The sequence below is a fragment of the Vulpes vulpes genome, chromosome 3, assembly GCF_048418805.1.
Source record: "Vulpes vulpes isolate BD-2025 chromosome 3, VulVul3, whole genome shotgun sequence".
Lineage (NCBI taxonomy): Eukaryota > Metazoa > Chordata > Mammalia > Carnivora > Canidae > Vulpes > Vulpes vulpes.
Window position 1 is genome coordinate 23,028,405 of NC_132782.1, and position 25,434 is coordinate 23,053,838.

General features: G+C 40.7%; 1 protein-coding gene across 1 annotated transcript in view; it reads right to left on the bottom strand.

Annotated features, from left to right (window-relative positions):
* Positions 1-25,434, bottom strand: part of TTN (titin) — a 274,354-nt gene that overhangs the window by 50,247 nt on the left and 198,673 nt on the right. Inside the window, exons 266-308 of the mRNA XM_072752064.1 lie at positions 24,366-24,674; positions 24,092-24,240; positions 23,970-24,002; positions 23,756-23,885; positions 23,156-23,455; positions 22,746-23,063; positions 21,506-21,802; positions 21,098-21,397; positions 20,695-21,009; positions 20,463-20,611; positions 19,988-20,138; positions 19,617-19,898; positions 17,977-18,279; positions 17,181-17,483; positions 16,799-17,080; positions 16,402-16,701; positions 16,008-16,310; positions 15,605-15,913; positions 15,208-15,489; positions 14,788-15,087; positions 14,408-14,701; positions 11,337-14,303; positions 10,697-11,017; positions 10,312-10,596; positions 9,915-10,214; positions 9,301-9,603; positions 8,780-9,055; positions 8,378-8,677; positions 7,983-8,285; positions 7,528-7,827; positions 6,540-6,827; positions 5,887-6,183; positions 5,494-5,796; positions 5,090-5,395; positions 3,922-4,209; positions 3,537-3,827; positions 3,159-3,446; positions 2,396-2,983; positions 2,200-2,304; positions 1,564-1,761; positions 1,175-1,471; positions 499-1,086; positions 105-407 (exon numbers count right to left, since the gene is read on the bottom strand). Coding sequence (XP_072608165.1) covers positions 105-407; positions 499-1,086; positions 1,175-1,471; positions 1,564-1,761; positions 2,200-2,304; positions 2,396-2,983; positions 3,159-3,446; positions 3,537-3,827; positions 3,922-4,209; positions 5,090-5,395; positions 5,494-5,796; positions 5,887-6,183; positions 6,540-6,827; positions 7,528-7,827; positions 7,983-8,285; positions 8,378-8,677; positions 8,780-9,055; positions 9,301-9,603; positions 9,915-10,214; positions 10,312-10,596; positions 10,697-11,017; positions 11,337-14,303; positions 14,408-14,701; positions 14,788-15,087; positions 15,208-15,489; positions 15,605-15,913; positions 16,008-16,310; positions 16,402-16,701; positions 16,799-17,080; positions 17,181-17,483; positions 17,977-18,279; positions 19,617-19,898; positions 19,988-20,138; positions 20,463-20,611; positions 20,695-21,009; positions 21,098-21,397; positions 21,506-21,802; positions 22,746-23,063; positions 23,156-23,455; positions 23,756-23,885; positions 23,970-24,002; positions 24,092-24,240; positions 24,366-24,674 — 14,904 coding nt within the window. The remainder of the gene's footprint in view (positions 1-104; positions 408-498; positions 1,087-1,174; positions 1,472-1,563; positions 1,762-2,199; positions 2,305-2,395; positions 2,984-3,158; positions 3,447-3,536; positions 3,828-3,921; positions 4,210-5,089; positions 5,396-5,493; positions 5,797-5,886; positions 6,184-6,539; positions 6,828-7,527; positions 7,828-7,982; positions 8,286-8,377; positions 8,678-8,779; positions 9,056-9,300; positions 9,604-9,914; positions 10,215-10,311; positions 10,597-10,696; positions 11,018-11,336; positions 14,304-14,407; positions 14,702-14,787; positions 15,088-15,207; positions 15,490-15,604; positions 15,914-16,007; positions 16,311-16,401; positions 16,702-16,798; positions 17,081-17,180; positions 17,484-17,976; positions 18,280-19,616; positions 19,899-19,987; positions 20,139-20,462; positions 20,612-20,694; positions 21,010-21,097; positions 21,398-21,505; positions 21,803-22,745; positions 23,064-23,155; positions 23,456-23,755; positions 23,886-23,969; positions 24,003-24,091; positions 24,241-24,365; positions 24,675-25,434) is intronic.

The window sequence follows — 25,434 nt, forward strand, 5'->3', positions numbered from 1 at the left end:
AAGCAAAGACATCAAAGTGTATATTAGGAGTTTGGCTTTTGGATAACTTGGCTGAGATACTGGCACTTCCAAATGAGTGGTGTGGAAAAAAAATAAATACTAACATGCTACGTCTTTCATCAGGACAGGATCTGAGGCATCGCTAGGTGGACCAATTCCGGCTTTGTTTTCTGCGCTGACCCGGAATTCGTAGGTGTTTCCTTCTTGCAGTCCTGTTACTTTGCATCTGAGATCCGAAACTGGCATCTTTGTTGCTCTCACCCACCGTAAGCTTTTCTTTTCTCTCCTTTCGATGTGATATCCTGTGATTTCACTACCACCGTCATCCACTGGTCTTTTCCAACTGACAGTGGCAGTGTTTTTAGTGACATTTGATACCTCTGGTTTTCCAGGAGGGCCAGGGGGACCTGAAAAGGAAGCATATTTATGAGAAATCCATGCTTTCGTAAACTGTGCTGCAAATGTTAACGTGTCCGCTCCCTCATGTGCTCTACGTACCAAATCTGTCCACCATTTTGACAGGTTCCGACTGTACAGGCTCTCCTTTCCCATACTGGTTTACAGCTGAGACCCGGAAGAGGTACTCATTCCCTTGGATAAGTTTGGTTGCCACATGCCTGCAAGACTGAATGTCTTCAGCAACCACTGTCCACAAAAGTCGACTGGTTTCTCTCTTTTCAAGGACATAGGACTTAATTGGTGAGCCGCCATCCTCCAATGGCGGTGTCCATGTAAGCGTTGCTTTTTCAGCAGAAACGTTACTGATTTCAATGGGACCTGGGGGACCAGGTACATCGAGGACTGTTACCTTCACGTGTTCTTCCTTTGTGCCAAAAGGATTGGTAGCAGTAATGGTATATTCACCAGCATCTTTTCTAGTGGCATACTTGACAGTAAGCATGGAAGACGTTGGGGTCGAAGATATCTGAACGATATCTGATGGTCTAATGTCTTTTCCTGCCCTAGACCAACTCGACTTTGGAAGGGGCTTGCCATGAATGCTAATGGCACTCAAAACAATGGTATCTCCTGCTTTGATTGTCAGCCCGTCTTTTATTGTGGGATCAAGGACAATGGTCGGTGCCTCTGCAAAGAAAAAAATACGTTTTAATCAGAAAAGGAAGGAGGCTTAATTTTCTATTTTTTACGTACATGAAAAGTAAAGTAGACTCACCGTATTCATCCTTGCAAATAATGGTTCCTGTACTTTCTGAGGGAGCACTGATAGCACCTGCTGTATTCTTTGCTCTAATTCTGAATTCATATTTTCCACCTTCAACAAGGTCAGTTACAGTAAAGGCACAATCTGGGACATTAACATGGTTGGCTTTCGTCCAAGATTTAGAGGGTAGATCCCGCTTCTCCACTATATATCCGGTCAGCTTATGACCACCGTCATATTTGGGTTCAGTCCAAATGAGGGTCACTGAATTCCTTGTTACATTAATAACCTCAGGTTTGCCAGGAGGATCTAAAACGAAGCAAAAAGCCAGTCAAATACCAGTGGGTTTTTTTTTTTCATGCAGAACACACACATGGGCCTTTCTTTGTGTAATGACTTACCAATCGGATCAAGTGCCACAACTGGCTCTGAAGGCAGGCTTGGCTTGCCTACTCCTGCTAAATTGATTGCCATAACTCGGAATTCATATTCAAGACCTTCAGTTAATCCTGTCACTTTGAAGTCTTTCATCCTGATAGGAGTCTTGTTAGCTCTCTTCCACAGAAGGCTGTTTCTTTCCTTGAATTCAATATGATACCCTACAAAATAGAGCCGGTGAATTTGTCAATTCAGGTAGGAAACACAAACGCCAACCTGATTCTTGAATACGTGTTTTTGCCCAGATAGTTCCACATAATATGGAAGAAATAGTCATTCTTGATAGCATCTACACTTTTATTAGCTAAGGACTATTTTCTTTTCTCTTGGAATCTATGCATTTATTGCACCTTCTATTGAAAAATTCTAACTTACAAAAATAGGTGTCACTCAGAAAGACTTTTCTTATTAACTATTAGGAGATTTTCACTGAAATCAAGTATTAGCTTAATTCATGCTTGATGTACTGAAAGGCAAAAACGTTACCATCTGTGTGGGTAGTGCTATAAATTAGGAGCGTACGTTCAGCGTCTTTTCAGGGAGGATGATTTAGAAGAAACACTAATGTAGAAGCTATAGGATTAGAGCAAATTACATACCTGTAATTGGGGAGCCACCAGTTTTCCTGGGGTCAGTCCAAGTTAGAGATACCGAATCATGTCTGACTTCCACGATATTAGGAGGTGGGGGAGCATCAGGCACATCTGGGAAAGAGTAAATGATGCAAGATTTAGGAGTAGGGCACGTCCTCAAAAACATATTTTGCTTTGTGTTTTCTGACTCTGGGATACTTACCAAATGGATGTTTAGCAACCACTGGGTCTGATTTCAGGCCTTCTCCTACACCGTATTTATTTTCGGCACTGACCCTGAAGGTATATTCCATGCCCTCGTGAAGTCTGGTTACTCTGAAGGTGGTTTTCTGGACAGCTGAGGCACACGTCACCCACTTGTTGTTTACAGAATCTCTCTTCTCTAGGATATAGTTGGTGATCTCAGAACCTCCATCATCCTTTGGAGGACCCCACTTTAAGGTTATGGCTTCTGCTGTGACTTCTTCAAATTTGATCGGTCCTGTGGGGATGCCAGGCTTGCCAACAACTTTTATAGAGAGAGTTCCTTCCTTGGTGCCGGCAACGTTCTTCAGCGTGATTGTGTATTTCCCAGCATCAGATTTTTGGCAGTCGTGTACCACAAGAGTTGTGTTAACGGCAGTGGACTCGACACTGACTCTTGTGTCAGTTGCTAGAGGATCTTCCCCTTTCTTCCAGGATACTGATGGAGCTGGCTTGCCCTTTATGGGGATCTTAAGACGGAAGTTGCTGTTTTCTTTAGCCAAGTAGCACAAATCAGGTATGTCCTTTAAGTCAAGGTCAGGAGCCACTGTTAAATAGCAGAGATGAATTATTCTCATTTTTCAGGCCAGATAATCAATTTCTTTAGATCATTAAAATTTTTAAAAGGATTTCTTTAAAATAGAAGCCAGTGAGTGGGCTCAAGAGTGCATTTTTGATGACAATAAAAGGAAATTTATAAAGATGCGTGGCTAACGGCTTACCAATATCATCCTTTGCCACAGCAGTGATTTCACTTGGGGTTCCTTCTCCATTTTCATTCTCAGCACTCACTCTGAAGGTATATTCCTTGCCTTCAGTCAAATCTTTTGCGGAGTACTGTAAGCTTAATGATTTCATAACACGTTGCCACTTATTGTCCTCAGTCAGGAAATCCACTACATATCCAATAATTCGACTTCCACCATCACTGCGAGGCTTTTTCCAGCCAATGTTACAGGACGACTTGGTTACAGATATCACTTTCAGGTCCACAACTGGTCCAGGAGTTTCTAAAGCAAAGGAGAAATGGTAAGTGTAAGCCTCAGAAAACCAAGGTAAGAGGTCACTCAAAATGATGGGGTAGTAGCTCATTTGCTTACCAGAAGCTTTGACGGCATCACGTGTTTCACCAGGATCACCAATGCCATACTCATTTTCAGCAAACACCCTGAAGAAGTAGGATTTTCCCTCCTCCAAGTTGGACACTCTGAAGCTTGTTTTTGAGCACTCAGTTGTCACCGTAGACCAGGACTTCCTCTCTGCATCACGTTTTTCTACCACATAGTTTATGATGGGACTTCCGCCATCAATAATGGGAGGATCCCAGGTAACATAAGCAGAGTCTTTGGATATTTCCTTAACAGTGACATTGACAGGTGGCCCGGGAGTATCTGGACAGATCGCATGGGTAAATGAGAAATGAATATATAAAAAATACACAGACTACATTTTTAACATATGATTGTTTTCTTCAAATAGACTTACCAAGCACTTTCACTACGATGGTGTATTCCTTTTTACCACAGCTGTTCTCCAGAGTCAAGATATATTTTCCTGCATCATATTTGTTCACATTTTCACAGCGCAAGAAAGTGTCAAAGTCTGTTGATTTTATGTCAAGTCCAATCCTTTCTCTTAGATTGACATTTGGCTTAGACCAAGTTATCTTTGGAGGTGGACGTCCTTTTACTGGTACATACAGTCTCATCGTAACTCCGGCACGTAGTATGAGGGTTTTCCTCAAATCAGCATCGAGTTCTCCCTCAGGTGGAACTGTTCAAAGTTAATAATTTAATGGTCAGGTGTATTTCCAAGGACTACCCTCATCACTCCTGAAGTAAGGTTCTTTTCCAGAACTGATTTCTTAGTCTTTAAAAAATTCTTAGTATGATCCTCAAAACTTCTGTCAACTATTTCAGCACTCTATCCATCTTCCAACATTCTACTTATCCTACAGGCTAGAACAAATTTTCCCTGAAGGATCTGTACCTCCTCTCTTCCTCTTCTCACGAACCTTCCACACTCTCAAACTCTGTATGTTAAATGTAGATAATTGATTCTTGGCTCTCTTTCATTCTTGTTTTTCTTTTCTAGATTCAGTAAAGACTCTCTGCTCTATATTCTGCTCTCTTTCTTTATTTCATCATGGGAAGAATAATACATAGGGGGTGAAGTATAATACCAAATAATTCAAAATAAAAGAAGAAATGGTTATGGGAAATAAGCAAATAGAAGAAATGATGAGAAGGGAAATTAAGATGGAGAGTCTACAATTACATACTTATGAAGAGAGGGGTGGATTAGAAGAGGAAAAAAAAACCAATTAGAATGCCAAGTAGCTCACTACGTTAGTTTTTTTTTTAAAAAAAAAAACCTCTTATTTTCAGACTATAATTCCTATATTCCATATTCTTTTGAAGACATGAATTCTCACGTAAGCATGAAAGGCTTTTCAGAGCCGCAGATAAGCCTACATTCCATTTGGTCCGTATACAATACCTTAAAGTACCAACCCAGCTCTCCTACAACGTACTCTGAGAGCTGCCAACTCTAATGCTCATAAATAAACAAGTCTACATAAGGGACTTCTGTCCTGCCTTTTATTACATGACCAATGAGAAAAACTCTATTTCTCGTGGTCATAGACACTTACTTAAGATGTCCTTGGGACAGTGTTTGTCTGGCACATCACTGGGGTCGCTGTATCCAATCTTATTAACAGCATACACACGGAACTGATATTCTGTGTTTTCCATTAGGCCAGTAACCTCGAAGCGGGTTTTCTGTAGCTTCTGTGGCAAATTGCACCTCACCCAGTTATCAGAGTCAGCTCGTTTTACTTCGACAAGGTAACCAATGATAGGGCTACCACCGTCATAGGCTGGCTTGCCCCACGATAGACTCACGGAGCTGCGGGTGGTATCGTATACTTTGGGAAAAGCTGGTGGGCCAGGAGGATCTGAGGAGAAGTAACCGAAAAATGTCATTAAAATCTCATTGGTGGTTGTTCAGGGTTGATTATTACATAAGAAATGGGACTCTTTCACGAACACTTACACAGAGGGTCCTGGGCATAAGCAGCTTTGGATGCATCGCTGGGTTTCCCTGGTCCAGCCTTATTTATAGCTGTAACTCGGAACTCGTATTCGGTGCCTTCTTGGAGACCTGTTGCTTTTATTGTTCTTTCTATAACAGGTTTCCTGTTGACTTTAGTCCAGTTAACTGCATGGGTTTCTCTCTTTTCTACCAAATAGCCAGTGATAGGTGAGCCGCCATCATCTGCTGGTGGTTTCCAGCTGACTGTCATGTGATCTTTGGTTATGTTGCTAATAACAGGAGGATCGCAGCGCCCGGGTGGGTCTGCAGAGATTGATCGAAAAGTTAATATGGCCTTCTAACAGGTAACCTCTAAAAAAAATAAAATGAAAAACTAGAGGAAAACATTCCTACCATATGGGTTCTTAGCAACTGCTGGTTCCGTGAAGATTGGATCGCCCACTCCATATTTATTCTCAGCACAAATTCGGAACTGATACTCGTGGCCCTCTATAAGTTTCTCCACGCTGCAGCTGGTGATGGGCACAGTCGCCGAGACCTGTGCCCAGTTGGGTCTGCTTGTTTCACGTTTGTCAATAATATAGTTGGTGATTTCTGAGCCTCCGTCTTCAAGAGGAGGTTCCCAAGAAAGCATTGCACGGTCTGCATACATTTTGTTGATTTTAACAGATGCTGGAGGACCTGGTTTATCTGAGAGAGAATGAGAAAGGCAAGTGAAGTCTTTCACTAACACATGTGAAATGGGGAATGAGTAGATTGGAGGTCCGGAGACCTGGCTGCAGTCTTTCTATTATCATTAAGTTCCTGTGTGACCTTCAAAGGTACATAGTTTTTCAGAATCTTAATTTCCTTATATGTAAGCTTTGTAACTGGACTTGTAATGCTCTTTTCAGCTCTAAAATGCCATTGCCCTGTGATGAGAATAAGTCTCTTATTACAAAAGATACATCAGGGTATGTGTCTTTTCTCACATAGGATCTTGTAAATTCTATTACATCACATTAACCAAAGTAGAACACCAGATTCTAAATAAGCACTTTAGTTACCTAACACTTTAAGCTTAATGGTGGCTGATTTGGAGCCGCTTGAATTTTCGGCAGTAATGGTATAGTCGCCTGAGTCCTTTCTGTTCACGCTGAACAGCTCCAGGGTGCACAGGTTCCGCTGCATGGCCATCTTTATGCCTTCTGATGGTTTCAGGAGTGTGCCCTCCTTCTTCCAAGAGACTGTTGGCATTGGTTTACCAAAAACAGTAGCATCCAGGCAAACATTAGTCCCAGCTTTCACGGTAAGCAAAGATTTCATAGCCACACTCAGGTCTATCCTGGGAGGAACTGGAAAGAGAGAAGATAAGGATTTTAATTTAAGCAAAGTGACATTGTATCATTCTTATTAATAAAAGTAGGAAATTCATATGCTCAGTCTCTTTCAAGATGAGATTTTTTACAAATAACATTTATTATAAAATAATATATTTAGGGGTGCCTGGGTGATTTTAGTCAGTTAAGCAGCTGACTCTTGATTTCAGCTCAGGTTGTGATCTTGGGGTCATGACATCAAGCACAGCATCAGGCTCCATGCTCAGGGAGGAGCCTGCTTGAGATTCTCTCTCTCCCCCCTGCCCCCACTTGTGCTCTTCCCCTCTCTCTTTCTCAATAAATAAAATCTTAAAATAATATAGGTTTAATGTAGAAGTTTGATAATGCTAAAAATATAAAGAAAAAAATAAATATCTTCTGTAATTCCAACATCCTTAAATTTTCACTATTCTCATTTGCTACATTTCCTTGTCACCTCTCTGTGCCCATGTATGGTTGAAATTATATAGTCCTCTTAGTTTTTGTGTCTATTTTTTTAGTTTAACATGTCAGTAAGATTCTCCATAATCATAATCTTTAGTTGTCTGTATACAAAGTACCTATCGTTTGACTTGGTTACCAATCCCCCCCACCCCCGTGATGTATATTTAAATTAGGAGGAATATACATTATAAGTACTTTCCACCTTTGCTTATAAGACTCAAAAGAATCTTACCATTTTCTGCCTGGATGGTCACTGGATCAGAAGGTTCAGAGGGCTGGCTAATGTTTACTGCGGTCTTGGCAATTGCTCTAAACTGATACTGAGCATTTTCCTCTAAGCCAGTGACTGTGTACTCCTCCTGGGGAATCTGGTGAGGTGAGGTGTTGCACCGTACCCACTTATCACCAGGAAGTTTGCAAGCTTCTACAAAATAGCCAATAATTTTGCTGCCTCCATCGTGTTTTGGACGAGCCCAGATGAGGGATACAGTACTCTTGGAAATATCGATAACTTCAGGCTTTCCAGGAGGATCTAAAACCAGAAGAGGTATTTTCAGCATTTATCTTAACAGCAGAAGGTACGAACTTCCATATTTCACATTATAACCCAGAAATATTTAGAATAATCTTCAAAGACTCTAAGATTTAAAAATGCTCCCATAACACACACTAACACAAATTACTTACCAACTGGCATTCTTGCGGTTACGTATTCTGTTGGCTTGCTGGGTGGGCTGGATCCAGCTTTGTTTAGTGCATAGATTCTGAATGAATACTCAAGACCTTCTACAAGGCCGGCACAAGGATATTCCAGTGACCGGACAGGAGTATCATTAGCTTTCACCCAGAGCAAACTGTTTCTTTCTTTGCGTTCAATCAGATAACCGGTAATGGGACTCCCTCCATCGCTGTCTGGTCTGTCCCATGCCACAAATATGCAGTCTTTGTTGACTTTAGTGACTCGTGCATTCTTTGGTTCACTAGGAACATCTGGAGAGGAAGTCAAAGGAAATGTCAGGTGTTTTTCGTAAGTAACAGACTGGAAAGAAACAATTTTTTTTTCTCCCTGAAAGAAACCTTACCAAATGGGAACTTAGCTAGCATCTTTGGAGATGTGAGAGGCTCTGAAATGCCAAATCGATTTTCAGCACGGACCCGGAAGATATACTCCTGGCCTGGGATCAGTTTTCCAATCCTGCAGGAAGTTTTTGTCACCGAAGCTAGAGCTGTCACCCAATCACCTCGGCTCACGTCACATTTCTCTACTATGTAGTTGGTGATGTTACTGCCTCCATCCTCCAGAGGGATGTGCCATGACAGGGAGCAAGCATCAGCGTCTATGTCAGAAATGTCAAATGGAGGCTGAGGGGGCCCAGGAGCATCTGCATAAACCAAGAGAAAGAAACATAAGAACAGGGGTTTGAGAGGAAAAAATGCTTCTGATCTTCATATTTAGATAGCCATTTGTCTAATGTTTAACCTACCCATGACGATAATTTTGATTTTTTGAGTGTCTGTCCCAGAACTGTTCTCTGCAGTGAGGCTGTAGTAACCACTATCTTTCCTAGTAATATCTTTAATGATCAGGATTGAAGAGGTGTCTGCTTTGTGCACTGCCAGGTGGCTGGAAGTGACGACGTCATCTTCTCCTTTTTTCCATTTACAGACTGGATGGGGCTTTCCGTACACGTGGGCTTCAACCCGGAGTTTCTTCCCAGCCTTAATAGTAATTTGCTCTGGCATAAGGATCTTTGGAGGCACTAAAAACAAAATGAAAATTCATTACGTTTGAGGGGAGACGAAATTTCCTCTGGTGGAGGACTATACTAGTGTTTCTCAAACGGTAGGTGGCAACCCATCAGTAGGTTGGAATTAATCTTTGCATTACAGCTAATATTTTTTTTTTAAAGAGTAAGATTGAACCAAATAGATAATATGAGTGTTCAGTCTCTATGTCAAAAGAAAAACTTTTATCACGTGATACAATGAGACAGTGGCCACTTACACAGCTGTTCTTTGGCCTCATATACTCCTTCAGCTTCTCTTGGCAAACTGACTCCAACAGCATTTCTGGCCGCTACTCTAAATTTATACTTCTTTCCTTCCTTTAGGCCAGTGACGACCAGGCTGAGATCTTTTACCACTGAGTACTCTGTCCAGCGATCTGCAGGCTGTTCCTCTTCTCTGTAACTTATGATGTAGCCATCGATTTTAGCACCTCCATCACGCAGGGGAGGTAACCAGGCTAACGTAGCACTGTTCTTTGTCATTTCAGTAACTTCTAGCTTCCTTGGAGGATCCGGCTCACCTAGAAGAAAGATGTGATTTTGAAGAACTGTCCAGGTAAACTAATCAAATCCCTTTGTTACTACACCGAAATGTTTGAGTATGCCACTTGCTTTGAAGCACGTGGAAACTAGCTCAGTGTGGTGAAAGTGAATAGTAACAGGATGGGGCAGATTTAAAAAGTCTTTAATGAGTCAGTTAGATATTCACTTGCACTGTTTGGGTCTCTACGAATTAAAGCCCTTTTGATGTGGTAGATTAAAATGTGTCTGTATCTTGACCTTGCTAAAGTACGAGACTGGAGTTAAGAGGAGGAAGATGGATAGAACTTACACAGAGGATCTGATGCAAGCACTGGTTTGGGGACATCTGCTGGCACACCAGGGCCATACTCATTGACAGCAGTTACTCTGAAGTAGTACTCGTTCCCAGGGACGAGATTGGTGACTTGGCAGCTCGTTTTCTTGACTTCTGGGTTAACGGTCGACCACGTCTTTCTCTCTGCTTCACGCTTCTCCACAATATAATGTGTCACTTGGCTCCCACCATCATTCTCAGGAGGGGCCCAGGAAATGTGGCATGAGGTTTTTGTGACATCCGAAACTTTTAAATCAGTCACAGGTCCAGGAGTATCTGTGAAGAGCCACACCATCAGATACATGCGTCTCCTTGGCCTTATTATTAACTAATGTGTTTTTGAAGGAGAAGAAGGAACTCATTAGTCACCCACCTAATACTCTGACATTCACAAACACGGCCTTTTCTCCTGCTGGGTTCACAAGCGTCAAGGAATATTTTCCTGAGTCATCACGGGTAGAGTTGGGGATGACAAGGAAGGCCATGGTGTCAACCAGATCAACTTGTCCTTTTCTGACCACGTTGTCAATACCCACTCTTCGCCACGTGACTTTAGGAGCTGGTCGTCCTCTCACTATGGCAAATAGTCGAATAGGGCATCCTGCTCTCACTGTGACCAGTTTCCTCATGCTGGCATCCAAATCAATCTCAGGAGGTTCTGCAAATGACATGAAAACCATTAGTTGACTTTTCAGAACATGGGAGAGTCATGTGAGAAGTGTAGAGTGAATGAGTCCCATGATAAAATAGGGTCTCACCTAGGATTTCTTTAGGTTTAATAGCATCCTTTAGTTCTGCAGGGCGCCCAATGCCAGCTTGGTTTTGGGCACACACCCTGAACTCGTATTCCTGGTTTTCATCCAAGCTGGTAACAGTGAACTCCATGCGAACAAGTTGTGCTGCAGCATTACACCTTTTCCAGCCTTCGTCAGGTGATGTATCTTCTCGTTTTGGTCTCATTTCCACAACATAACCAATTATTGGTGCGCCTCCATCATACACTGGTTTTCCCCATCCAAGAGTTATGGAACTTTTGGTTGTGTCAACCACTTTGAGATTGGTTGGTGGACCAGGTGGTTCTGAAAATAAATTACATAAGAATGAATTTACCGGTCGTTAACTCCTACTAGTGATATTCCAATGTGTAGTTTTATGTAGTCCACTCTCAGTTAATCAAAGATAGGACATTAAATTTCTTCATCACTGAATTCTTATTTTCCTTCATAAAATTAGAATCTACCATTGTTTGTACATCTTAGGTGATTTGGTAAAAGATCTATGTAGAAAAATACCGGCTAAGGTAAAGTTTCAATGTCATGGATTTAACTTATTTATCTAATACCTCTGTTCTTGAGATTAAGATTTGGCGTGATATCAGAAAAAGCAAGGACATCATACCTATGGGGTCTTTTGCCACCACTGGCCTTGAGGGCAAGCTTGGTTCTCCGATTCCAATTTCATTTTCTGCCTTGACACGGAACTGATATTCATGTCCTGGGAGGAGGTTCTGTACTTTGAGACGTCTCTCAGGGATCGCACTCTTGTTAACAGGGACCCATCGTGTTGAATGCCTTTCCTTTTTCTCCAAAAAGTATCCTGTGATGGATTTTCCACCATCATATTCAGGTGGATTCCAAACCACAGTCATCTCTTCTTTGCTTACTTTGGTGACTTCTGGGGGATCCGGGCGACCAGGTCTGTCATATTTGGTTTTTGCAATGACCGGTTTACTTTCTGTTGGAGGCCCTGTGCCTATTTTATTTTCTGCACGGACTCTGAAAATATATTCATTTCCTTCTATGAGACGTGTTACTGTAGTACCAGGAGTTAAGACATTAGCAGAATAGGTGGACCAAACCATTCTCTTACTCTCACATTTCTCTAGAATATAATTTTGGATTTCACAGCCACCATCATCCTCTGGTGGATCCCAGCGAATAGTACACCGATCACTGGACACATCTGTAATTTTCAGATTTCTTACAGGACCAGGCTTATCTAAAACATTGACAGTGGCATAGGCCACAAAACTGCCAGCTGTGTTAGTCGCTGTAATCACGTATTTACCACCATCGCTTCGCTTTGCTTTAGTAAGAGAGAATTTGGATGAATCAGAGCTGGTATCAATCTTGACCCTTGGTGATCTTGTTAAGTCTGTCGCGTCTTTGTCTTTGGTCCATAAAACTTCTGGGAATGGTTTGCCTCTAACACCTGCCTCAAGTCTAATGGTGTCCCCTGCTTTGACTGTTAGCACACCGCTTAACTTCAGATCAAGTACTGGTTTCTGTAGGTCTTCCTTCACAACAACTTCCTCTGTCTTCACCCAGTCACTTTCCCCACCTTCATTCTTTGTTTGCACTCTGAACTCATAAATCTGGTTTTCAACACATTTGTCAACCAGGTAATGGGTTTCTTTAATGCTTCCTTTATGCACTCTTTCCCAGTCATCAGAGCCCTTCAGCCTCCTCTCAACATGATAGGACAGATTTGGGCTACCACCATCATAATCGGGCCGTCGCCACTTGAGATAGACAAACGTCTTTCCTTTATCCGCGATGTGAAGGTTTTCAGGCTCACCTGGCCTATCAATAGGGTTAATGGCCAGAATTGGAGTTTTGGTTTCAATGGTCGGTCCAACACCAACTTTATTCTCTGCACAAACTCGGAAATAGTATTCATTGTTGGCTAAGAGGTTGGCCTTAATTAATCGCTTAGTGGCATCTGAGGCAACAATTGACCAGCCTTTCTGGTTTGGTTTGCGATATTCCACTATGAAATTTGTTATTTCTGAGCCACCATTATCTAGTGGGTTTTCCCAAGAAATTGTGCAGTTCTCTTTGGTAACATTGCTAACCCTTAAGTTCTGGCAAGGCCCAGGTCTGTCAAGAACATTAACAATGGTGAAACCTTGGGCATGCCCACTGGTATTCTTAGCTGAGATAATATATTTGCCATGATCAGCTCTAACAGCTTCTTTAATTTGTAACTCAACACGAGGTAGGTCTTGAATTATGTCAACCCGCTTTTCTCGGACCAATACTTTGCCTTCCTTGGACCAAGTTATGTCTGGATCAGGTCTGCCTCTGACTCGAGCAAGAATGCGGATAGTTTGGCCCACCCTAACGGTAATAACATCACGACAAGTAACATCAAGTTCTACTTCTGGAGGATGAAGGATGTCTTTTGCAATCACAGATTCTGCTAGTTCTCTTGGCTCTCCCTCCCCCACAATATTAGCTGCCTTTATACGGAATCTGTACTCATTTCCTTCAATTAGTCCAGGTACCCTAAAGGCACACTGCCTAATGAGTTCATCTTTATTAATCCTATTCCACTGTGTGGTACCAGGTTTCTGACATTCCACTACGTAGCCTAGAATGGGGCTGCCACCATCACTGAGAGGCTTTGTCCACACCAAGTCAGCTGTTTCTTTGGTCTTGTCTTTCAGTTTAGGATTAATAGGTGGTCCGGGTGGTTTGATGGGCCGGCAAGCTTTTATTGGGTCAGAACTTGGGGATGGATTGCTCAGTCCTGCAAGATTTTCAGCAAAAACCCTAAATTCATATGTGTTTCCCTCATACAGTCCAGTCACTCTAAACTTCAGGTCAGCAATAGGTGTTTTGTTGACTCTCACCCATTTGCCAGTTATTTCTCGACGCTCCACATAGTAACCAGTTATTGGACTGCCACCATCAGATTTTGGCAGAGTCCAAGACACCGTTGCAGCGTTTTCAGTAATGTCAGTAACCACCGGCTTCCCAGGAGGAGATGGAGGACTGAACTTATGTTTAGCAACAGTAGGCGTGGAGTCAAGGGGAGGACCAACACCCATCTTATTCTCTGCTCTGACTCGGAAAATATATTCACAGCCTTTTTGCAGATGTGGAATTTTCAGCTTTGTCTTACTGCTTCCTGATGAAACAACACCCCATGTGTCTTTCCTTGTGTCTTGTTTCTCAACAATATAATTTATCACAGGGCTTCCTCCGTCATCCTTAGGTGGCTGCCACGAGATAGTCATGTACTCAGGGGTAACATCCAGAATATTAATAGGGCCTGTTGGTGGACCAGGAACATCAAGAACAGTAAGATGTACCGCTACTGTTTTGCTGCCAGCTGCATTGGAAACTGTGATTTGATATTCCCCAGTATCTCTCCGTAAGCAGTTCTTAATGGTAAGCACTGATGAGAAGCTGTCCGTTTCAACTGTGTAGTGTTCATCTGTTTTAATCTCAGTGCCATCAGTTGTCCACTTTGCAGTGGGAACGGGTACACCTCTTATGATGGCAGGGAACCTGACAGTAGTTCCGGCTTTTACCACGAGGCCTTCAATCAATTTCACATCCAGCTCCACAGATGGAGGCACTGGGAAGTGAACATGAGATAAAATTAGATTTTTGATTTTCCACAATCTGAACATTCCCAACATGACTTTCAAAAAGAAATAAAAACACCCGTCCAAAAGTTACCTAGCTTTTCTTGACATTCTATTGGGATAGTTGTGTCAGGGAGACCAAGACCCACAATATTTTCAGCTTTTACACGGAATCTATAGGTCTTTCCTTGTTGCAGGCCAGTAACAACACACTCTAAGTTTGTCACAGTCTTGAACTTAATCCAGTCTTCAGTGCCCTCTTCTTGGTATTCCACCAAATAGCCAGTGATCGGGGAGCCACCATCACGATCGGGCTTATTCCAAACAAGGGAGACTTCAGTCTTGTCGACATCTACATGGTGTAAGTCTTTGGGTGGCCCTGGGGGATCTTTTCAAAAGAAGAAGTTATGATAAATGAATAATATTCTCAAAGACTGTCAGAGAAAACTTTTGTATCCAGAGAAAGCAACTTACGTAGAGGATCCAGAGCCTTGATGGGTTTGGGTGTTTCAACAAAAGGACCACGTCCGTACTGGTTTTCGGCAGCTACTCGGAAGAGATATTGATTGCCTTCATTAAGGTGTTTAGCTAAGTGACTCTTTTTCTTCGAAGTAGTTGAAAGAGGTGACCACTGGGCACTGGCAACATCTCTCCTCTCAACCACATAATTTGTAATAACAGAACCACCGTCATCTAGTGGTTCCTTCCAAGTAAGGTAACAAGAATCTTTCCTAATTTCACTGACTTCCAGATCTCTAGGTGGCCCCGGCTTATCTGAAAGTGTTAAATAATGAAGTTATAATAAGTCATTTAATCCAGGTAACAGCTCAAAATGTATCAAAACTTATGTATTTCATGTAATAACATATTAAAAATAAGTATGAAAGTTTGTACCTAACACGAGTACTTTCACTGAGACAGTTTTCGAGCCAGCTGGATTCTCCACAGTTAAAGAATAAATTCCACCATCTTCATGGGCAGCATTACGAATTTCAAGCTTGCTACCAACTGGAGTAACATCAATTCTTGCTTTAGTTGGAGCCTCTCTGTCTCCTTTTTTCCAAGTTACTTTTGGGAATGGCACGCCTTTGATGACAGCACTAAGTCTTAGAGTGTCACCAACCCTTATGTGTTGTTCTCTTGCCATGTTGGCATCAAGAATCAACTCAGGGGGTTCTAGAATAAAGCAAATGGTGCTTTCAGATTTGATTTGTTAATGTATTTTACAATGTAGCTTACACAATGAGACACGTATCTTTTTCGCTATTACAGCTGAGAAGATTTTACTCACCAAGTCTGTCTTTTACGAGCACTGGCTCGGGAACATAAGCTGGATCCGATTCTCCCGCTTCGTTGACTGCCATTACTCTGAACTTATAGGTCTGACCATCCCGAAGGCCAGTGACTTTATATTTAGTTTCAGGACATGACTCGGGAGTGTGATTGGCTCTCTTCCACTCTTCATCTCCAACTTTCTGGTACTCAACAATATAACCCAGAATCTTGCTCCCACCATCATGACGTGGTGGCTGCCAAGTTAGATCAACTGAATTACATGTTGTATCAATTGCTTCAGGATTGACGGGTGGACTTGGTTTAGCTATGTAATAAAAGAAGAAACAAAAAGGAGTTAGAATATAGCTGAAAATAAAGTTGGATAATGTGAAAACTGAATGAATGCTTTAATATTATACCAATTGGATCTTTAGCAAAGACTGGCTTGGATGGAGGGCTGGGATCTCCAATACCGATTTCATTTTCTGCAGAAACCCGGAATTCATATTGACACCCTTCTAGAAGATCAGGAACCCTGAACTTAGTGTATGGATGGATGGGCTCTTTGGTAACTCTAGCCCATCGTTTAGACATAGTTTCCCTCTTTTCCAGGATGTAGTTTGTGATGGGCTTTCCTCCATCATTTGGTTTGTTCCAGGTTACTAATGCAGAGTCTTTGGTAACTTCAGTAACAATTGGCTGGTCAGGTGCATCAGGAACCCCTATAACAAACATTAGCAGAGTGTGTTAGAAATGTAATTTCCTATGAACGAGCTTAAACACTGAATCACTAAAAAGAAATGTAATGCATACTGAAACGATCTCTTGCTTTCATTGAATCAGACACCAGAGGATCACTTATTCCATACAGATTTTCAGCATGGATCCGGAAAATATAATCCTTTCCTTCAAGAAGTTTAGAAACTTTGCATGTTGTTTTAGCACTTGCAGATGTCACAGGCATCCAAATGTCTTTGCCCACCTCCTTCTTCTCAATAATGTAATTGGTAATTTCACTGCCTCCATCATCTAAAGGTGGCTTCCAAGAGATAACCATGTAATCTTTGGTCACTTCATCAAAAATAACCGGTCCTACTGGTGGTCCAGGACGGTCTGCAGAAAAAAAAAAAATATCACAGCCCAAGATGTTATTTCCACTTCTGCTTTGGAAAGAACGGAGTATCTATTCTTTTTGCTCAATGATACTTACCAACAACATTGACTTGACAGAAACCTTTCCTAGAGCCTGTAGTGTTCTCCACAACCACACAGTATTTGCCAGAATCTGAACGTTTGGCCTTGATCTTCTCCAGGGCAAGTGTCGTTGGAGTGGTCTTTATGTGAGTGCGATCATCTTCTAGCACGTCAGCTTCATCTTTGAACCAAGAAACTTTTGGTTTTGGTTTGCCTGAGTAACGGCCAGTGAGGGCAAAAGCTTCACCAACCCGAATCGTGATTTTGTCTCTGAAGTCGAGGTCAAGCGTTGGAGGAGCTAAAATTTTAATTATAAAGGCAAGTCAGTTTTACTCATGTCTTATGGTAAATCTATAAGCGTACAAGTTTTCAAAGTATGAATTGCATCAGCCACATACCCAGGTCATCCTTGCAAGTGATTGGCTTGGTACAAAACGATGGTTTGCCTTGTCCAACAATATTCACGGCGCTGACACGGTACTCATAGGTATCACCTTCTTTCAAGCCTTTAACAGTGTATTTCCTGCTAAGCAAGTTGTCCTTTGTAACTTTATGGAACTTCTCAGTTCCAATGAGACGGCTTTCTAGGACATAGTTAATAATTTCTGATCCACCATCATATTTAGGAGGGTTCCAAGTCAAAGTAACGGAATCTTTAGTAACTTCTTTGACTTCCAGGTCTTCAGGACGCTCTGGTACAGCTGCAAGTTAAATACAGAATTACAGTGAAAAAAGTATCATGTTAAAAAAGTAATACATGATAATAAATAGTGAATGATACTTTTTGAGGATTGCACTTAAACATTAAATTATTTGCTTTGATAAGTAGCAGAAGGCTCTCATCATAGAACTTAGTCTAATTTCTGATAGATGAGCAAATAGAGGTTCGTTGAGGCCAAATAATTTAAGTTCTCCAGAGTTGTTAGTTTTAGAGTTAGGAAAATATGTCATATTTATGCCATTGAGTGGGGAAATTAAAAATGTGTAGTATATATGGAAGGATTTGAAAAATCCTATATTCCCATAATGTCTTTCACAATCACATTCAAATACTACCAACATCAGGTATTGAGCATTTGTCTACTGAATGCTTGTCAAAGGAATGAAACATTTGGCATCTATGTACCTATTTTGTCACCATACTCTTTTATTAAATGAGTGATTAAGGATGAAATTGTTTCAACTTGCACTTACTTATTGGATCTCTGATTACGAGTGCCGTTGGTGTCTCAGTAAATGGGCCTATGCCAACACTATTTTCTGCTGCAATTCGGAAAAAGTAGGCTTTCCCTTGAATGAGACCCTGGACAGTAGCATTTTGCCGGGTAACTGTATATGTCACAGGGGTCCATGCTCTGCGGTCAGATTCGCGCTTTTCAATGACATAATTGGTGATTGGAGAGCCTCCGTCATCTTCTGGAGAAAACCAGGTCAGTTTGCAGGAGTCATTGGTTAGGTTGTGAGCCTGGAATGGTATTCCAACAGGACCTGGCACATCTGAAAATAAGAGGAAACAATTTCTAGTTGTTTGTTTTCAATGAATAACAGGGCTCAATATTTGTTACCCTCTGTTTTTAAAAATGAGACAAAAATATAAGATTTTGTGTCTATTTTTTTCTCCCCATTATCATCTATATTCAACCATGTTTTTAAATGAAGTATGTTTATAATAATTACTGTTTGCCACTGCTTTAGTAGAAGCTAAAGGAGCAGTAATGTGTGTATGTATACATAATGTGTATATTTATATATTTATGTATATAGGTTTTTTTTTTTGTAATTTGTAAATCAGGAGGAGGCTGCTGGAAGGAGAATGAACAGGAGGAGACAGGACAAGGGGTGATGGGTGGCATGGCTACTTTTCGTGTCTAGTTTACTCTCCAGAAGGGACAGGGGGAGAGAGTTTTTCTAGGTGACTAGCGAATCAATAAGCAGTACAGGAGTTCCCAAATCTCAGAGGGAACTTTGGGAGGGTTAGCATTTAACCTTGAAAGTGTACCAATTCTTAAGTTAAAACAAAGTGTGTTTAGGAGCTTGAAAGTAACCTAAAAGCTTGTGGGACTGTTGGCTCAATGAGATCTTTTTCCTCATGCCATTTTCATTTTAATGAAAACATAACAAATTTACATAACATTAGTTATGTTCAATAGAGAACCAGTTATTTTCACATAACAACTCCTTGTTTGGAGTATGGTTGGGCTTAGAGATGTGCTGAGAGAAAAATCTGAGTGGGCTGGCTTTACTTTTTGAGCAAATCACTGGAATAGAGCAGCCATCAAGAGGCATGAAAAAGCCTTGCAGAGTCTACCTCTGTATTCAGTGACTAGAAATGCAATATTGATAACTGAATGTGACGATTTCAATTAGAATACTGAAACCCTTCACAGAGATTTTTGCCTTATTATGAAAATTAGCAAATAAGAATTGATCAACCTTAGCAAATGATTAGGTATTCACGTACATTTGCAGGAGAGTTTCTTTTTAAGAAAACTATATAAAACATAGTAAGTGCTTATGGTGGCATGTTATATAAAAGGCAATATAAAAACTTGTTATATAAAACTGTTTTTATATAGCATAAAAACATGACTTTTTAATGTCATATAAAAAGGCAACATAAAAAAACTCTATAGGAGTACAACAATATAAAATATGTATAGGACAAAAAACCCAGGAGGAAATATTTTTAAATGCAAATAGTGGTCAGTGGGATTGCGGGTGATTTTTCTTATTTTCCAAAATATTTGTAATAGTTTTATTATAACATAGCTTTGCTTGTAGAGAAGTAAAATTGTTATTTTTAAAAGCTGCATGGACAAATTAAAGGTATTTACCTAATACATCAACGATAATTGTCTTCTTTCTTTCTCCTCCTGCATTCTTGGCGAGAAGAGAATAGACCCCTTGGTGGCCCCTCTGGCAATTCTTGATGACCATGGAGGAGCTAATGGCTGTGGTCTCAATGGTAGCTTCCTGAGGTAAAGCTCTCTCATTCATGTTCCAGGTGACAGTTGGAGGAGGTTTTCCGGACACATAGGCGATGATTCGGATCACCCCTCCAGCATGGACCACAATTCTGTCTCTGACACTGGCATCTAGCTGAAGGTCAGGTGACACTGGAACACAATAGAAAATTACAGATGTGATTTTCACGTCCAATCCAAAACACAAATGTTGATAAAATAATAGAAGTGTAAATAATTACCAATTCTGTCCTTCATTTCAATGACATCTGTCACTTCTCCAGGTTCTCCAATGCCAGCAATGTTGACTGCTCTAACTCTGAATTTGTAGAAAGCTCCTTCTTTTAACCCTGTCACAACAAGCTTTGTTCCTCTCACTTCTTTATCTTTACCCTAGAGAAGGATCACATGCATTCAGTTCTTTGTAGCTTCTTATTTTAATGGCTTTTTGAAGTATAACCAACAGCATATTTAACTACTTCGGGAAAATTGTTGCCAATTTAAGTTTTGGGGATCAGATATTACAGGGAAACCCTGAATGAAATGTCTTGCCAGGAACTGTATTTTACTAATGATAATATAACTTTGGATTAAATTTCTGTTTTTTTTTTCTCATTTCTTAATAAAAAATACAAATAGAAATTAATGGGATTCAGAATAACTGCTACACTTTTAGTTTATTCATAATATATTTCCAGAATGCCAAGTGTTAGTCACCTGTTCCCATTCTTCTTTTCCTTCTTCTTTATATTCAACAATGTATCCAGTTACTTTGGATCCACCATCTTTCAGTGGCGGAGACCACTCTAAATCCACAGATGATTTAGTCCAGTCTGTGACTTTGGGAATTGGAGGACCAGGAGGGGCTGGAAAGAACCAGTATATATTAGTATTCTTGACTTCTCCATGGCATTTTGGGGGGCGGGGAAGAAATGGTCTCAAGGCTTACCAATTGGATCTCTAGCAGTCACTGGGTCTGATGGCAGACTTGCTGGACCCACACCAGCAGCGTTGATTGCATACACACGGAATTGATAATCAGAGCCTTCAATAAGACCAGTCACCTTATAAGAATTACCCAAAGTCATGGCTTTGATAGGATCTCGGTTAACTCTCTTCCATCTCTTTGAAGTGGTGTCTTTCATTTCTAGCCAGTATCCTGTCACAGGAGAGCCTCCATCATATTCTGGCTCTTCCCAGTTGACAGTCATGGAGTTGCGAGTCACACTGCTAACTGTGGGTTTATCTGGTGGTCCAGGGACAGCTATGAAAAAGAAATCATGTTGATTTATAAGAAATTATGAAAAACAACAGATAAGAGTGATTTTATACATAAAACACGCCCTACTTACAGAAGAGGTTTCTTGCTGTTTCAGGTTCACTGTCAAGAGGCTCCCCAACACCAAATTTATTCTGGGCCATGATTCGGAATACATATTCATGGCCTTCTAGCAATTTGGGAATTGTGTACGTGCACTCTTTAGGTTCACTGGAGACATGCACCCATGTCTTCCTGTTAGCTTCTCTCTTCTCAATTACATAGTTTGTAATCTTAGACCCACCATCATCTAGAGGTGGAAGCCAAGATAATGTCATTTGATCTGCTGAAATATTTTCAAACTTTATTGGTCCCACTGGAGGGCCAGGACGACCTAAAATGGTTTAAGAAAGGGAAAAAAGTTAGAAGGATGATTTTAAAGCCAAATAGTATATTTAGGAACAGAGAGACATGTAGTTTTAGAAAGCCATGCTCTGTTTACCGAGGACATTCAGTCTCATCTCCTTCGATGCCGTTCCCAGATTATTCACAGCTGTGATGGTATATAAGCCAGTGTCACTCCTGCGAGACTGTGGAATAACTAACGTGCAGGTATCATCCACTACCAGTTTGTTGACGTGGGTGTCATAGACAACAGGTTCTTTCTTATCAGGCTTCCTTGGAGGTGCTTTAAACCAGGTGAGTGTCGGGAATGGCATACCCTTAATTTTGGCCACAATGTTAACATCTGTTCCTTCTCCAACCTCCATGAATTCTTTTAGCTCAATTGAAGGTGGGCCTAGATTATTTTAAAAAAAATGGTGGTCACTAGGGACAGAAAGTAGAATTTACAGCACCTACAAAGCTATTTGCATCTCCTATAGGCAGGCTGTGTAGCCCAATATGAAGAATGGATTTGACTTCAACTGATTTATACCAGCTTGGAGAGCAGGTACATGTAGTCATCATGCTTTAGTGGACCTACACGTGGCTATGTATCAGCTATTGCCTCTCTCTCACCTGGTGTTACTATGCGTGTAGATCCTGAAAAGGGGGCAGAGAGAAGTGGAGATTATAGTAGCTTAGGCTTAGGAATTCTTTCATGATAGTCCCTTTAATATGTATGCATATTCCCTTAAATATGCAGAGTTATGAGAGGACTTACTATTTTTATTCTGAGAGGGACTCCCTTTTTTAAGAAATATAACTGCTAGTAGAGGCAAAGCAATTTTCCATTTTCCATGAATCTAGTAGAAGAATATGCAAAGAAGGTAGTGACTACAACCCCCTCCAGATTTTAGAAGAACGATCCAAACACACACACAGCAGTAGGGATGGTAACAATCACGGAGGAAGAATTATTACCATATTTGCCTATTCATGGTTTATCTATTAAGATGGATGTATCTTTTCCTTAAATAGAGAAAAGGAAACTTGATTGTGAAGATAAATGGGTCTCAGCAGTTGCTGAGCAAATAACTGCTTACTCTCTGTCCCTTTTGAGGATCATGCAGAAAATTACAGTAAGGAAACTCCAAACAGCATCTCTTCCAAATAAGGGAAAGGTCACATGTAAGGAAATGTGTTAATTCTGCAGAAGTTGAAGGAATGAGTGGTTAATATGCTCAACTCACAGTAGCCTCCTGACATACAGATATTTCTCTTTTTATTTTGGGCTAATATTAAATTTGTACGAAGGCATTCATAAAGGGGACCATCTCTGTTAATATGTTGGTACTTACACGTCTGGTCTTTGACAGTCACGGGGCCAACAGTGGCTGAAGGTTTGCTGACTCCTGCAGCATTGACAGCCTTGACCCTGAATTCGTATTGTCCACCCTCGATGAGGTCTTCAACAGTAAATTCCAGTTCTTCTACATCACGCTTGTTGCACTGTTTCCATGCTTCTTTCTTTGTCCCAGTTGGGTCCCATGCAAGGCACTCAACAATATAGTGGGTGACAGGGGAGCCCCCATCATTCTTTGGGGGTTTCCACGATAGGTGTACTGTGTTCTTTGTTATGAGACCGATCTTGAGTTTAATAGGGGGGTCAGGAGGATCTTTAAAATTAGGAAAGGAAGTATTAGGTATTGTTTAAAATGATATAGTTCAAATTTGAGAAACTATTTTAATCTCAGATGAAGACACTTACATATTGGATCTCTGGCCGTGGTCCTCTGAATGGTTTCTACGGGTGGACCAATACCAAAACGGTTTTCTGCACGCACCCGGAAGAAATATTGCTGTTCAGAGATGAGATCAGGAACCACAAATGAGGTGCTTCCACAATTTGGATTGACTTTAGTCCAGGCTTTTCCATCAATAGTCTTTTTCTCTATAACATAGCCCTTGATCCTGTCTCCTCCATCATCATCTGGCATCTTCCATGTGAGTCTGCAACTACCCCTTGTGATGTCACTGACTTTCAGATCTTTGGGCGGCCCTGGTACATCTGTTGGATGCAAATCACAATATAAGGAATGTCACTTTGTTTAAAGTAATTGGTTCTTATTCTATGGTCACTTTCATTTTATTTTATTTTATTTTTTTAAAAGATTTGTTTATTTATTTGTGATAGACAGAGAGAGAGAGGCAGAGACACAGGAGGAGGGAGAAGCAGGCTCCATGCCGGGAGTCCCACCGTGGGACTTGATCCCAGGACTCCAGGATCACGCCCTGGACCAAAGGTAGGCGCCAAACCGCTGAGCCACTCAGGGATCCCCTCTATGGTCACTTTTAAAGTCTTTCTTACCCATGACTTTAACTCTACAATTCGCTGTCTTCTGTCCTGCTTTATTCTTGGCTGTGATGCTGTATTTGCCTGAATGAGATCGTTTGCATTCCGGAATAATAATGACCGATGAGTTTTCAGCAGTCTCCACCTATACAAAGAAAATAGTAGTCATACATCAGATGAAATAAAAGCAGTACTGCAGTCCACTATATCTAAATCGCTTTCTTCTTACCTGTGCATCCTCGGGTACATCATGAACTCCATCCTGTTAGAAAAGAAGATAGTTGCATTGTAAATATACCTTAGAGTGATTCAGTGGGAGACACAGAAAATTAAATATATATATATTTTTACCTTCACTGCCTTCTTTGCCTTTCCATCAAATTCCCAAGATGATTTTGGTGTTGGGCGTCCCTTGATGACAGCAGGAATCCTAATTTGGGAGCCAGCTTGACAAACCAGAGAGTCTTGTGCTCCAATGTCAATAAAAACTTCTGGTGGCTCTGTAATACCATGAATAACATAACAGGATTTAGCTTACCTTTTTCAAAAAAGTAATTGACGTATCTTCAGCAAGTTACTTACATAATCAGATCAAATGAACACAAATGCAATGAAGGACTACTACCTTGAATATCAGTGGCAAGAATCTCTCCAGTTGTATCACTTGGTTCAGATTCACCAGCTTCATTGACAGCTTTCACTCTGAATCTGTACTTCCTGAGTTCTTTCAGGTTTGGCACCACACATTCACAGGTAGTCAGTAGTTTGTCTGGCTCATTTACTTTTTTCCAGTCAGTACTACCTTCTTCTTGCATTTCTACAATGTATCCTTTGATTGGACTGCCACCATCTTTGGTTGGAGGTTTCCATGCCAGTGAGATGCTGGACTTTGTTTTATCTTTGACCTCTGGGCAAGAGGGTGGCCCAGGTGGATCTAATAAGAAAAAAAAAAGATTATCAAATTGTGAAGCCAGTGGAATGCTAGATTTAATCTATAAATACTAAAATAGGGACTCCAAAATAACAAATTACCTTCTCGAGAAGAGAATATAAGAAATAATCTCTTTTTATTTAGCATTAATGTGAAAAGAAAGCAAGCAACTAACTGGGATTAAAAAGACTACAAAATCTTTAGATCTGTATTCTGTTATACACAATTGGTGAAAAGCTAATTTTAAGATCCCTTTGAAGAGACTGCAAAATTTAATTTACTTTAAAATAAAAAAAAATCATTTCATCATTGGTTGGTAAACGTCTGAACACAAAATAATTATATGCCCTAGGGATGAGGTTGATGTCTATAATAATTACATAACAATCTTCTACATTTCTGACAGTGCTTCACAATTATAGAAAGTCTTTTTAACCCTGGCTCTTCCTCTCTAGTGCATAGCACAATTCCTTGTACATAGCACATGTTCAATACTAGCTTGCTGAATGAATGAATATTGCATTTGATATATATGCTCCATTTAAAGAACTTAGATTATTTTAAATCTTCTTCTTAACAAATGGCTGAATTTTTTTTCTACAGAGAATCTCTATCAGATATATAGCAAATATAATTAATCATTAAGGCCCTGGTATTTTACTTTTTGAATTGATCTGCTAAATAGATCTTTCAGAAGGATTTCTTTTTCTTTTCTTTGACCTCATGGACTGTGCTTGAGAATCTTGTATCTTTGATCAATATA